The sequence below is a fragment of the Erythrolamprus reginae genome, chromosome 2 (genome assembly GCF_031021105.1).
Source record: "Erythrolamprus reginae isolate rEryReg1 chromosome 2, rEryReg1.hap1, whole genome shotgun sequence".
In the NCBI taxonomy this organism is placed as follows: domain Eukaryota; kingdom Metazoa; phylum Chordata; class Lepidosauria; order Squamata; family Dipsadidae; genus Erythrolamprus; species Erythrolamprus reginae.
In genome coordinates, this window is record NC_091951.1 from 65,776,205 (window position 1) to 65,789,096 (window position 12,892).

Sequence of the window (12,892 nt, forward strand, 5' to 3'; positions counted from 1 at the left end):
CCATGAGCAATGAGGAGAGGACGCCTGGACTCTCGGAGTGAAAAGGGAGGGATATATAGCCGCCCCTAATTGCTCACCCTGAAGGGCATTTATCATCCTGGAGGGACTTGCCATCTGTCCTTGTTAACATTTGTTTCCTGTAACAGTTAGCAAATTCAAAGGTGTCAAAAGATAAAAGAGGTAGAGATCAACACTTAGAGGATATAACAATTAATTCAAGAACTGTTACTGGATTAGTGACTTGACCCAGAATTTAATAGTGCTGCCTTGAGGTCAGGAACATGGGATGGGGTAGAGAGCTAATTCCAAAGAGCATCTTTTTTTTTTTAAGTGATATCCTTTCTTCTATTCTGAAGGTAACTCTCAAATGCATTTTTTAAAAGAAAAGTGACATGATTTGAGGGCTGTGGTTTCTTCTATAGCTCCAAGCAACTTGAAAGTAATTGATGTGTCTGCTGCTGCCGCTGCTGTGGCAGATTTTACTTTTATTCCAGTTGTTTTCATCTCTTTTCCTTTAGGTGTAAATTTGTTTTAAATCAAGGTTGGAAAAGCAGAGAGTCACAAAGAGCATAAGGAGCTGTAATCCTAAATCTTATTGTAATACTGCTCTTTCTATTCCTACAGATTAAAGATTGGATATAACTTAAAAGAAGCAGCATTCTAATCGCTACATATTGGACGTGGGTCTCCTTTTGACATCAGAAACTGAAAATGAGGTTGCCATGGGAACTGCTCGTACTGCAATCGTTCATGTTGTGCCTTGCAGGTAATGTGTCATTTTAAAAACTTTTTCCCCCTCGTTTATTTCTGATGTTTAAATGCCACTGTAATATTACACATTCATTCCAAAGGCCACTGTGCTGTGTGTGAATGATACAGCAGCAACAATAGCTGTTTTCCCACCTGCATTTAACTAAAATAGTTGAATGGATTCCACAAGGCTTTTAACTTCTTTTTATCACTACTAGTATTTTCCACGCTTAGGTTCAAGGTGCTTCAAGGTTCAACCATTCTATTATGTTTTGTGTTTGTGTGTAAATTTAGAGTGGTTTGTTGACAACAACTATTCTCTCACTCTCCCATACTAAACACTCCACAACTATAACAAAGGACTTTTTAAAAAATACCAGAGTTTGACTGACTTTTATTATGTCTGATTGTGAACAGTACAGCTACAAAGTGAATAATAAAATACAGAAATTGAATCCCTGATCCTTGTTTTCTGTTAATTTGGAGACTTTGATATATTTTTCTCTCACAGCCTTCATTTCCCTTTTTTCTGTGAAGCTTCCTTGTACTTGCATCCATTTGATGGACACAAGGATTTATTAAAATTTTTAATATGCAGCATATAGTTTTTACATAATGAGGGGTGAGATTGATGTGGTGGTCAGAAATGTTGATCCTTTAAGCTGCACTGGATTTTTAAAGTTCACAAAAGCAAATCAAAACAATTTTTTGAGGGGGAAAAAGACTGAGTTAATTGTGACAGATATCTGCAGCAAACCAGGATTTCATTAAAAAGACATTACAGAGTGACAATGCAAGTTCCGACTCATACACAGAATATTGATGAAAATAGAAAAACTGGCCACTATTTTCCATAGACATACATACATACACACAAACACACACACAATTCCCTGCTGGAGTTACAAATTACAGTTAATTACAAGAGGAAACCCATGTTAGTTTATAGTGGTCAGAATGTGGCAGTGTGCAATAGTTTATGGTATGGCAGTTTCAAGTTGCATGTGTGCTACAGGGAGTCCTCAACTTATGAGCCCAATTGAACTCAAAATTTATGTTGCTAATGAGAACTTTGTATTCCCTATTTTACGACTTTTCTTCTCACATTTGTTAAGTGAATCACTGCAGCTGTTAACTTAGTCACACAATTGTCAAGTGAATCTGGTTTCCCCATTGGCTTTGCTTCTCAGAAGTTCACAAAAGAATATCACATCACCCCACGCAGGAATGGGTTCCTCCTGGTCGGATCAGATCGCCCAAACTGTTAGCAACTGGTTCGTGACATGAAGATGGCGACACAGATCCACTTCTGTCTGTGCCAGTCTGTGTATACCACCATCTTTTTTTTGTAATTTCCAGAGATTATTTTGGTGTTTGGATGGCTTCTCCACCTCCTCTGCTGTGAAAAAAGCCCTCCCATCTGTCCGCGGATTAATACCGACCTTTATTTCTTTACCTGAAACACAGCTGAACAGCTTGTCAGCTGTGTTTTGGAGTTCAGCATGTGCAGAAGTGAATTCGCACAAAGGAATGCATGTGTGCAAAACATCACAATGCAAACTGGTGGCGAATGTACGTGGAACTCACTAGTGACCCTAGGACTTTGACAACTGCCAGTTGTCAAGCTTCCAAATGTGAATCGCATGACCATGGGGATGCTGCAATGGTCATAAGTGTGAAAAATAGTCATGTCACTTTTTTCAGCGCCATTGTAACTTTGAACTTCGTTGTAACTTTGCTGTTGTAACTAAGTGGACTGTTGTAAGTCGAGGACTAACTGTCTATTAGATTTTTTTATTCAACTCAGCTGAGCAAAAGTGGACCAATATTGGACCAGCAATGTGCTTTCCAAGACGCTTCATCAACTTTCTTCCAAGAAGTCATATTTTTCTTTACAGCAAGAATGCCAGTAATGATATTTGAATTTTCCACACATAAAGCACATAAAGTTGATATTTGCCATAAAAAGCAAAGTTTTAAAAACTGAAGCTCTGCTAAGCAGCCCTCTATAATTTACAAGTGGTTGGTTCATTGCTTATTTGTCAGAAGGGCTAAGGCAGTGATGGTGAACCTTTGCACTATCGCGCATGCCTGAGTGCCCACACCCATAATTCAATTCCTGGGGAGGGTGAAAACAGATTTCCCCACCCTCCCAGAGGCCCTCTGGTGGCCTATTTCCCAACTTCTGGTGGGCCCAATAGGTTCGTGTGTTGCCCTCCCCAGGCTCCAAAGGCTTCCTTGGAGCTGGGGGAGGGTAAAATGCCCTACCCAATTTCCCTGGAGGCTCTCTGGAAGCCAAAACCACGCTCACAGAGCCTCTGTGCATACAAAAATCAGCTGGCTGGCACACACATGCACGTTGGAGCTGAGAGGCTCACATGCCAGCAGATATGCATTGGATACCAATCTGTTTCCGGACACAATTCAAAGTGTTGGTTATGACCTATAAAGCCCTACATGGAATAGGACCAGACTATCTCTGAGACCGCCTTCAGCCACACGAATCTCAACGACCGGTGAGGTCCCACAGAGTTGGTCTCCTTAGGGTCCCGTCGGCTAAACAATGTCAGCTGGCGGGACCTAGGGGAAGTGCCTTCTCTGTGGGAGCCCCACCCTCTGGAATCAGCTCCCCCCGGAGATTCGCACAGCCCCCACCCTCCTTGCCTTTCAAAAGAGTTTGAAAACTCATAATTGTCGCCAGGCCTGGGGTTACTAGATCTTCCTCCGATCAATGAATGTTTTTAGTATGATTTTATTTAATGAATGCTAATGTAAGTTTTTACATTCAGAATTTTTAAAGATTATTTTAAAGATTATTTTTATGGATATTAATTGGATTACTATGCTATTATGTCTATGTATATGTTGTAAGCCACCCCGAGTTCTCGGAGAGGGGCGGCATACAAATCCGAATGAATGAATGAATGAATGAATGAATGAATGAATGAATGAATGAATGAATAAGCTAGCAAGCAAGCAAGCTCTGCACCTGTGCCATAGGTTCGCCATCACTGGGCTAAGGTATGGTTTACAGGTTACAAATATTTGGGTTCAAACTCATATTAAGCAAAACAAAAGTACGTTGTATGTACTAGTACTTTATTATTAGCATGTAGGAAGACTGGGTAACCACAGTAAATGGTTTATGAAGTTCATGAAGTGATACCTGGTTTTTTGTAATGTCCAATGTGATGCCCATGTGAGAAGTAATAACGAAGGTTTTTAAGAAGACATTGGACAACCATTTGTCTGAAATCATGTACAGTTTTGTGCTTGAGCAGATTAGACTAAAAGACTTCCACAATCTCTTCCAACTCTCTTATTCTGTTTTGTTCTGAACTGTTTTTGTGCTTTTTCTTTTTCATATTGTACTTAATAGTGCCTTTTCACATGAGCACATTTTAAATATACAGTGGTACCTCAAGATACGAACCCCTCGTCTTACGAACAACTTGTGATACGAACCTGGGGTTCAGAAAATTTTTGCCTCTTCTTACGAACTTTTTTCGAGTTACGAACCGGCGTTCGGAGACTGCTGGGAAGCCGCGCAGCTGTTTTAAAAGGTGACAGCCAGGCGGCGGGGCTTTCCAGCAGCCTCCCGAATGCCGGTTCATAACTCGAAAAAAGTTCGTAAGAAGAGGCAAAATTTTTCTGAACCCCGGGTTCAGTTCGGGAGGTTGCTGGGAAGCCCCCCAGCCCGGCTGTCACCTTTTACAACAGCCGCGCGGCTTCCCAGCTGTCTCTGAACGCCGAACGCGGAAGTTTGGGTTTGGCGTTCGGCTTCGGGAGACAGCTGGGAAGCCGCGCGGCTGTTTTAAAAGGTCACAGCCGGGCTGGGGGGCTTCCCAGCACCCCCCGAACCCCGAACTTTTGCCGAACTTCCGGGTTCGGGGTTTGGGGGGGTGCTGGGAAGCCCCCCAGCCCGGCTGTGACCTTTTAAAACAGCCGTGCGGCTTCCCAGCTGTCTCCGAACGCCGAACGCGGAAGTTCGGGTTTGGCGTTCGGCTTCGGGAGACAGCTGGGAAGCTGCGCGGCTGTTTTAAAAGGTGACAGCCGGGCTGGGGGGCTTCTCAGCACCCCCCCCGAACCCTGAACTTTTGCCGAACTTCCGGGTTCGGGGTTTGGGAGGTTGCTGGGAAGCCCCCCAGGCCGGCTGTCACCTTTTAAAACAGCCGCGCGGCTTCCCAGCAGTCGCTGAACGCCGAACGTGGAAGTTCGGGTTTGGCGTTCGGCTTCTGGAAGCTGCTGGGAAGCTGCGCGGCTGTTTTAAAAGGTGACAGCCGGCCTGGGGGGCTTCCCAGCAACCTCCCGAACCCCGAACTTTTGCCGAACTTCCGGGTTCGGGGTTCGGGAGGTTGCTGGGAAGCCCCCAGGCCGGCTGTCACCTTTTAAAACAGCCGCGCAGCTTCCCAGCAGTTGCCGAACGCCGAACGTGGAAGTTCGGGTTTGGCGTTCGGCTTCAGGAAGCTGCTGGGAAGCCACGCGGCTGTTTTAAAAAGTGACAGCCGGCCTGGGGGGCTTCCCAGCAACCTCCCGAACCCCGAACTTTTGCCGAACTTCCGGGTTCGGGGTTCGGGAGGTTGCTGGGAAGCCCCCCAGGCCGGCTGTCACCTTTTAAAACAGCCGTGCGGCTTCCCAGCAGTCGCCGAACGCCGAACGCAGAAGTTCGGGTTTGGCGTTCGGCTCCAGGAAGCTGCTGGGAAGCCGCGCGGCTGTTTTAAAAGGTGACAGCCGGCCTTGGGGGCTTCCCAGCAACCTCCCGAACCCCGAACTTTTGCCAAACTTCCGGGTTCCGGGTTCGGGAGGTTGCTGGGAAGCCCCCCAGCCCGGCTGCCACCTTTTAAAATAGCCGCGCGGCTTCCCAGCAGTCGCCGAACGCCGTTTTTTTGGTTGCACAGATTAATTGACTTTACATTGTTTCCTATGGGAAACAATGTTTCATCTTACGAACCTCCCCCTGGAACCTTTTAGGTTCGTAAGACGAGGTATGACTGTACAGTGCTACCTCTATCTAAGAACGCCTCTACTTATGAACTTTTCTAGATAAGAACTGGGTGTTCAAGAATTTTTTGCCTCTTCTCAAGAACCATTTTCCACTTACAAACCCGAGCCCCCGAAACTGTAACCGGAAAAGGCAGGGAGAAGCCTCCGTGGGGCCTCTCTAGGAATCTCCTGGGAGGAAACAGGGCCAGAAAAAGTGGGGAGAAGCTTCTGTGGGGTCTCTTTAGCAATCTCCTGGGAGGAAACAGGGCTGGAAAAGGTGGGGAGAAGCCTTCATGGGGCCTCTCTAGGAATCTCCTGGGAGGAAACAGGGCCTCCACCCTCCTTGTAATTTCCCCAGTCACACACATTATTTGCTTTTACATTGATTCCTATGTTTCTTCTTACAAACTTTTCTACTTTAGAACCTGATCATAGAACGAATTAAGTTCATAAGTAGAAGTACCACTGTATATTTTCCTACCTTTTAAGCTACATTAAAAATGTCTTAAATAAACATGTGTAAATGAAAAAATATATAGTGATTTTAAAGTTAACTTTCAACTTGAATTTAAAGAGATATTTTTTTCTCTTTAATCACAAGTTGCTGCTTAGTATTAATGGAACCAACATTCTTCAATGTAGTTTTAAAAAGAAAGATTCTGCTATTTTCCCACTCTGTGATGGGGTTGTGCTAAGGGGTATTATATTTTTTTCTTGAGAGCAGTTCAAGTAGATAATTTGTTTAAGAAATGTTTTACAGCATGGAAAAGTTATGGTGATACTAACATTACAATTATTTTTTAAAATTTTATGCCTCACCCTTCTGGATATATTCACTAAGTAACTGCATGATTAAATTTATATTCTAACAAAGTCTGAAAATTTTTAATCATCTTTTCATTCCAGGATAAATGATTGAATGAATGGTAGCATGGCAATTTTTTTAACATAAGTTTTACTGTCTCATATTTTAGAAGCATAAGCAAAATTTAAATAACCAACTATCTTTCCAAGAGAAACAATTTCTAATTCCAGTTTTTATTAATTTTTAAAATAATTGCAGAAACTATTTTGGTTTATCGAATTTTCATGATTTTACAAACTTTTTCTGTGCGTTAGATGGTTTTAAATCCTAACTTTACAGTTTGTTGAATGATCCTTTTATATATAAACAACAAACCTTCACCCCTTTTTTGTGGACATCCTTATCATAGTTAGTATACTGTAAGTTTAAAACTTAACCAAAAACTATAAAATCTTTCCAGAGGTCTATTTGCTAATGTTTTTTTTTAATCACCAAGCATTTGAGCACAAAAAATGCTTATGTCTATGAATAAATACTCTGTCATTTTCCTTCTAATTAGAATATTAATATAAGTTTGCTTGTCCTAACAATACTTAATACATAAATTATTCCCTTGAGTGTATATCGAGAGAATATTCATCCAAGGCCATAGATCATTCCTTCATTGCCGGTTAGCATCCTCTCATTTCGGTGTTAAGTATTTCCAGTCAGGAATTGTCTTCCACTCTCCCTGGAATCCGACATGCAATGCAACAAACTCTGTCACAAAAAGGTGACAGGGCAGGACAGATACAGCATGGAAGAAGCATTCTAGAAAACCGAGAGAACTATGACAGCTGCAGCTATAATGAATGTTCTGTGATTGGTTTCAAGTTCAGGCAGGTGAAATGGGAAGCTGTTCAGGGTGAGTTGTTAAATGGATAGATTTAAGCTCAGGCACTGAAGGAAGAAGAGGAATGTTAGATTACTCAGGCAGGTGGCATATGAATGAGCTGAGGGATTTGCCTCTGGTTTCGCTCTCTTTCAAACCCAGCAAGTAGGAGAGGACTTTAATTATGCATCTGAAATAGGTTAGATCCTTAATGCAAAAGGCTTTTTGTCTGTGTCGAGTACAACATTAAATGAATGCAAGCTTTAAGAAAAACCCCAATAATAAAAACCTTTGGGGGGGGGTTGTTTTTGTTTTTTATGAGTAGCACATTGAGAAAAAAAAAAAGCCTCCTTGAAGTAGCTTATTACTTAAATTTGTTCCTGTGGAGGAGAACTGTAGAAATAAAGGCATAGCCAAAGGGCACTATAAAAATCTAACCACCAGCTTGTCCATTTTTAAGTAACCAGTTTTAATTCCACTATTTGACCAAACTCTGTTTAAAACTAGAAATGGGTTATAAAACAACACACTCAGCACAGGGGCAGGTTGCACTTACTCTCATACCAGTGTATGAACATGCATCCTCTTGATTTGGGTGCACCTGTGTGCGATTTTGCTTCCGTATATGCGCAGGAAGCAAAAACATGCTGAAATATTACAAGGGGACATTCATGCATCCATGATTTTGGCGGTTTTTTGCATCTGCGCATGTGTGGGAAGCAAAAAGGCTGAAAAATTCAGGAAAAAGGATGGTGTCACCTGAAAGACTGACACCAGATTAGATTAGATTAGATGTATTGGATTTATATGCCGCCCCTCTCAGCAGACTCGGGGCGGCTCACAACAATGGCAAAAACAGTACATAGTGACAAATCTAATATTTACCAATCTAATTACAGTTTTAGGTTAAAAAATTCATAAAAGCAACCCCAATATATATAAAAAAACAAGCACACAATCAATCATACACCAAAACAACATGGGCAAGGGGGAGATGTTTCAATTCCCCCACGCCTGACAGCAGAGGTGGGTTTTAAGGAGTTTACGAAAGGCAAGGAGGGGGCAGTCCTGCACAAATTGCACAATCTGGCATCCGCTACTGGAACAGCAGAGTAAACCGTACCGGTAGGAACCCACCACTGACTCAGTATTTCAAACAGCAATAAAGTTAAGACTGTAAGAACCAGCTTTAACTGCTTGTTCTTTGCCCAAAAGAAGAAATGTTAATAAGGAGTCAAAGTGACTAGATTTAGAAAATAAAGAAAGGTGTCTTGCAAAGTTCAAATTAGCTAGTTTTGTTCTAATAAAAAGATTTTTCTTAGTATGGTTTTTGATTTTTTTTTCCCCTCGTGAAAGTGTATGTCATACTGAGTGTTATATTCTGGGAAACATGTCACTGATAGTTATGATTTAAAACAAAGTAGGGCAACTCTTTCTTATGTCAAATACTAAATTCTATTTAGAGTAACCTGATAGGTCCTGTGTTAAAAAAAATAAACTGCATGAAGGAACTTGTTATTTCTCTGACATTCCCCCCCCTTCTCTTTTCCTTGTTTTTTCCCTTTCTCATTCTTTTACTGATGTTCCTTTTTCGTGTAGCATGCTACAGGAAAAAGGGAAAACTGTTTATCAGTCCCAGTTGATCTCTTTATCTTTTTTTCATAGACAGAGTGCTACAAACAATTCCATAAATAGTTATTTAAAGTTTCAGATTTGTCACCCTTTTTCCTGTCTTTAAACAACATTTGTATTTCCTCAGAGCCATTCCAGTATAAGGAAGAGTTCTGGTCTATGCAGAGCTTCAGATTCAATGTTCAAAAGGCACTTTAGTGTATCTAGCAGCAAAGCACCTGTCTACAGTGTAGTTCTTCTTTTACAATGGTGGCTTTAAAGGGTTGCAAACAGATGCTTACCTTTGCATTCCTATATGTTCTGAAGAATCTTTGGTAGATCACATCCCAATCAATGCACAATACTTGTTTTAAATTAAATGGAGGAAATGTTGACTCATAATCCTTTACCTTATGGTCTCTAGTGCTATCTTTTATGCTCTCCCGCCTGTTGTTTCTAGATCAGTTTAGCAGCAGTCAGAATGGTTTATACATTCTCTTGAAATATCATAACAGAGAGATTCAAGTGTCATGTTATATGTCCCCATGTACAGGGTTTTACAGGACTTGGAGGATGAGAAATTTCTCCTTTATCCCTTCCTGCAAGTTACTACTGCTACTTCCCAAAGCTAATTCAATCTAAGTAGTGATCCAAGCATGAAGATACGTGAGTTCATTTCCTAGTTGAGGTTTTGAATCCAGAGGTGGGCTCCTCCCGGTTCTACGGAATCGGTAGCAAACCACTAGTGATGTCACAGAGCTGTTTTTTTCAGTGCCAGTCAATGGATGCTGCCATCTTTAGATAGATGGATGGATGGATGGATGGATAGATTAGATAGATTAGATAGATTACATAGAAAGATAGATCGATAGATAGATAGATAGATAGATAGATAGATAGATAGATAGAAAGAAAGAAAGAAAGAAAGAAAGAAAGAAAGAAAGAAATTGGGCTGAATTTATTTTCTTCTATGCATGCACTGAAGCTGAGTTTTCAGAACTGCGCTGTGCCATCTTGTTTTTTTTGGCTTCTTTTTTTGGGAACTTTTTCAGGACAGTGCCTCCCACTCCCAACCCCTCTAGCCGGCGCAGAAGGATACCATGGTTGATGGTATCAAAAGCCGCTGAGAAGTCGAGAAGCACCAGGACAGAGGATAAACCCCTGTCCCGGGCCCGCCAGAGATCACCCATCAACGCGACCAAAGCAGTTTCCGTGCTGTAGCCAGGCCTGAATCTTGACTGTTGAGGGCCTAGATAATCGGCTTCTTCCAAGGACCGCTGGAATTGGAGTGCCACCACCTTCTCAACAAGCTTCTCCATAAAGGGAAGGTTGGAGACTGGACAATAGTTATTAAACACGGCTGGGTCCAGGGAAGGCTTCTTGAGGAGGGGGCGCACAAGTGTCTCCTTGTAAGGAGCCGGAAAGGACCCCCTCCCCAGAGAAGTGTTGATAATCTCCTGGACCCAGCTCCGTGTCACCTCTCTGCTGGCTGAAACCAGCCAAGAGGGACACGGATCCAGTAAACAGGTGGCAGAACTCACAGCTCCAATGGCCTTGTCCACTTCATCAGGTGTCATCAGATCAAACTCTTCCCAGACAGATGGACAAGTATGGGCCCCAGTCACCTCGACTGACTCATTGTCAGTTGACTCTGTTATCCAATCGGAGTTGAGGTCCGCCCGGATCCGAGCGACTTTATCAGTGAAAAATGTGTTAAAGTCCTCGGCACTACTCTGCAAGGGCTCCCCAACTCCCCCCTGATTAAGAAGGGAGCAGGTCACCCTAAACAGAGCAGCTGTGCGAGATTCCGCTGATGCAAACAAGGCAGCATGATACGCGCATCTTGCTGCCTTGAGCGCCACTTTGTAAGTCTTAATAAAAGCTCTTACAAGTGTTCGATCGGATTCGGACTTATCAGCACAGCAAAGCAGCTGTGGCAGGGGCCAAGCAGGTGCCGCCTCTCTCAGAGCGAACCTGCCTCATCCGACCCTGATCGTCCAGCAGGAGGCAGCTTGACTCCATCGGCCCCCACCCCAATCTCCCACCTTTGGGGCACATTTGGAAGGGCGGCCAGTGAAGAGCGCTCCACGTGAAGCTGCCTTGGCCAGGAAGAGGCGGCACCTGCCTGGCACCTGCCACAACCACTCGCCCAGGCTCATTGTGGCGCATGCGCTCTAAGGGCCCCAAGTTGTTGTCCTGAGCTTGGGGGATGTTGGGAATATGGTGGTGGGAGTGGTGGTTTTGGGGCCGGTGGTTGCAGGGCCTGACTTTGCTTGCGCGCATTTCTCTGACTTGCGGGAGATCAAGAAGCAGCTGCTGGATGTGGTGGAGCGAAACCAGGAATACGGCCTTCAGCATAATGGGAAATGGTATGGGGAGGCCAAATGGGGAAGGACGTTGCTCTGCCGAGGCTGCTCTGCCGAGGTTGCCGGGAGGAGGTGGGTGGTGGTATTGGCGGTGAAGCAGGAAGGTTTGAGTTGGCGAGGAGGGAAGTGCAGAAACTTGGGGTGCTTTCACCTCTTGCAGGCGCTTGCTTGGAGAATGTCTATGCAGTGACTAAGAACGGAAAAACGACTGGATGACCAGTTAGGTGATCCAAAGCAATGCAGACAGTTCATTGTTTGTTTGTTTGTTTGTTTGTATTTGTATGCTGCCCCTCTCCGAGGACATTATGTCTCAGAAGTAACGGAACTGCCTGATTTGAATTCTTTAACGGGCTTGTGTGGCATTTGGGTGGGGGAGGAAACAAATTCTATTAGTTTCTAAGATACCAATAGCACTTAGACTTGTATATTGCTTGATAGTGCTTTACAGTCCTCTAATAAGGGTAGCAATAGCACTTGTATATCACTTGATAATTCTTTACAGTCCTCTCTAATAAGGATAGCAATAGCCCTTGTATACCACTTGATAATGCTTTACAGTCCTCTAATAAGGATAGCAATTGCACTTGTATATCACTTGGTAGTTCTTTACAGTTCTCTAATAAGGGGTCTTCAAACTTGATAGCTTCAGGACTTGTCTTAAAGACCCCTGAGTTAGGGGTTAGGAGTGCAAGGGTCTTCAAACCTGGCAAGATTAAGGTTTGTGGACTTCAACTCCCATTCCTAAGATAGCATGAGTGGTGGAGGAATTCTGGGAGTTGAACTCCACAAGTCTTGAAGTTGTCAAGTTTGAAGTTTGTGTACATGGTTTTGAAAAGCATATATGGTTGTAAAAAGTATTCTGCTACACTGGTATTTTATTAAACAATATAATAGTACACCATTTGGTTCAGAATACTTTTTTTCTTGCTTTCCTCCTCTAAAATCTAGGTGCATCTTATATACCGGTACGTCTTATACAACGAAAAATACGATAGTTAGCATAATAAATATAAACGAAATAAACATTCACCCCATTTTTTTCTAGATAAGCATCCTGTGAATAGAATTCCATTAATGGGATCTCTGGTTACAATCATAAATAGAGACACAAGATCAGACATACCCATTCTTACCCAAAAACAAACTTGTCATCCTAATTGTTTTTTCTCTCTTTAATTTTGTATTTGAACATGACGTTCTGTTCCCTTGCTTAGCACTTAATTAAAATGCATTCAGTAGATTGTGTTCTTTGTTTAATGTATTTTAATGTGTGCATCAGATATTGCGGCACTTTCTGAAATTAAGCAATAGTTTTACGCAGTGAAAGTTGGCTCATAATTGCACTAACTTTCAAAAAGTTTTTGGTGTAAATTATTATAAACCAAAACACAAATAATTCATTCAGATGTTTTTATTTTATGCTACTTTTGTTAACAATAAAATATAGTTTTGCCATCATAAATAATTTAGACACACCAATAGTTAAAGAGTCTACATTGTATTAAT

The 12,892-nt window shown here is 42.5% G+C and overlaps 1 protein-coding gene across 2 annotated transcripts in view; it reads left to right on the top strand.

The window, feature by feature from the left end:
• Positions 1-632: 632 nt before the first annotated feature.
• The window catches only part of LOC139160418 (contactin-4-like), a 296,056-nt gene continuing 283,796 nt past the window's right edge, over positions 633-12,892 (top strand). For both annotated transcript variants that reach the window (XM_070738254.1, XM_070738255.1), the window contains exon 1: positions 633-766. In XM_070738254.1, coding sequence (XP_070594355.1) covers positions 712-766 — 55 coding nt within the window. In that variant the 5' untranslated portion in view covers positions 633-711. The remainder of the gene's footprint in view (positions 767-12,892) is intronic.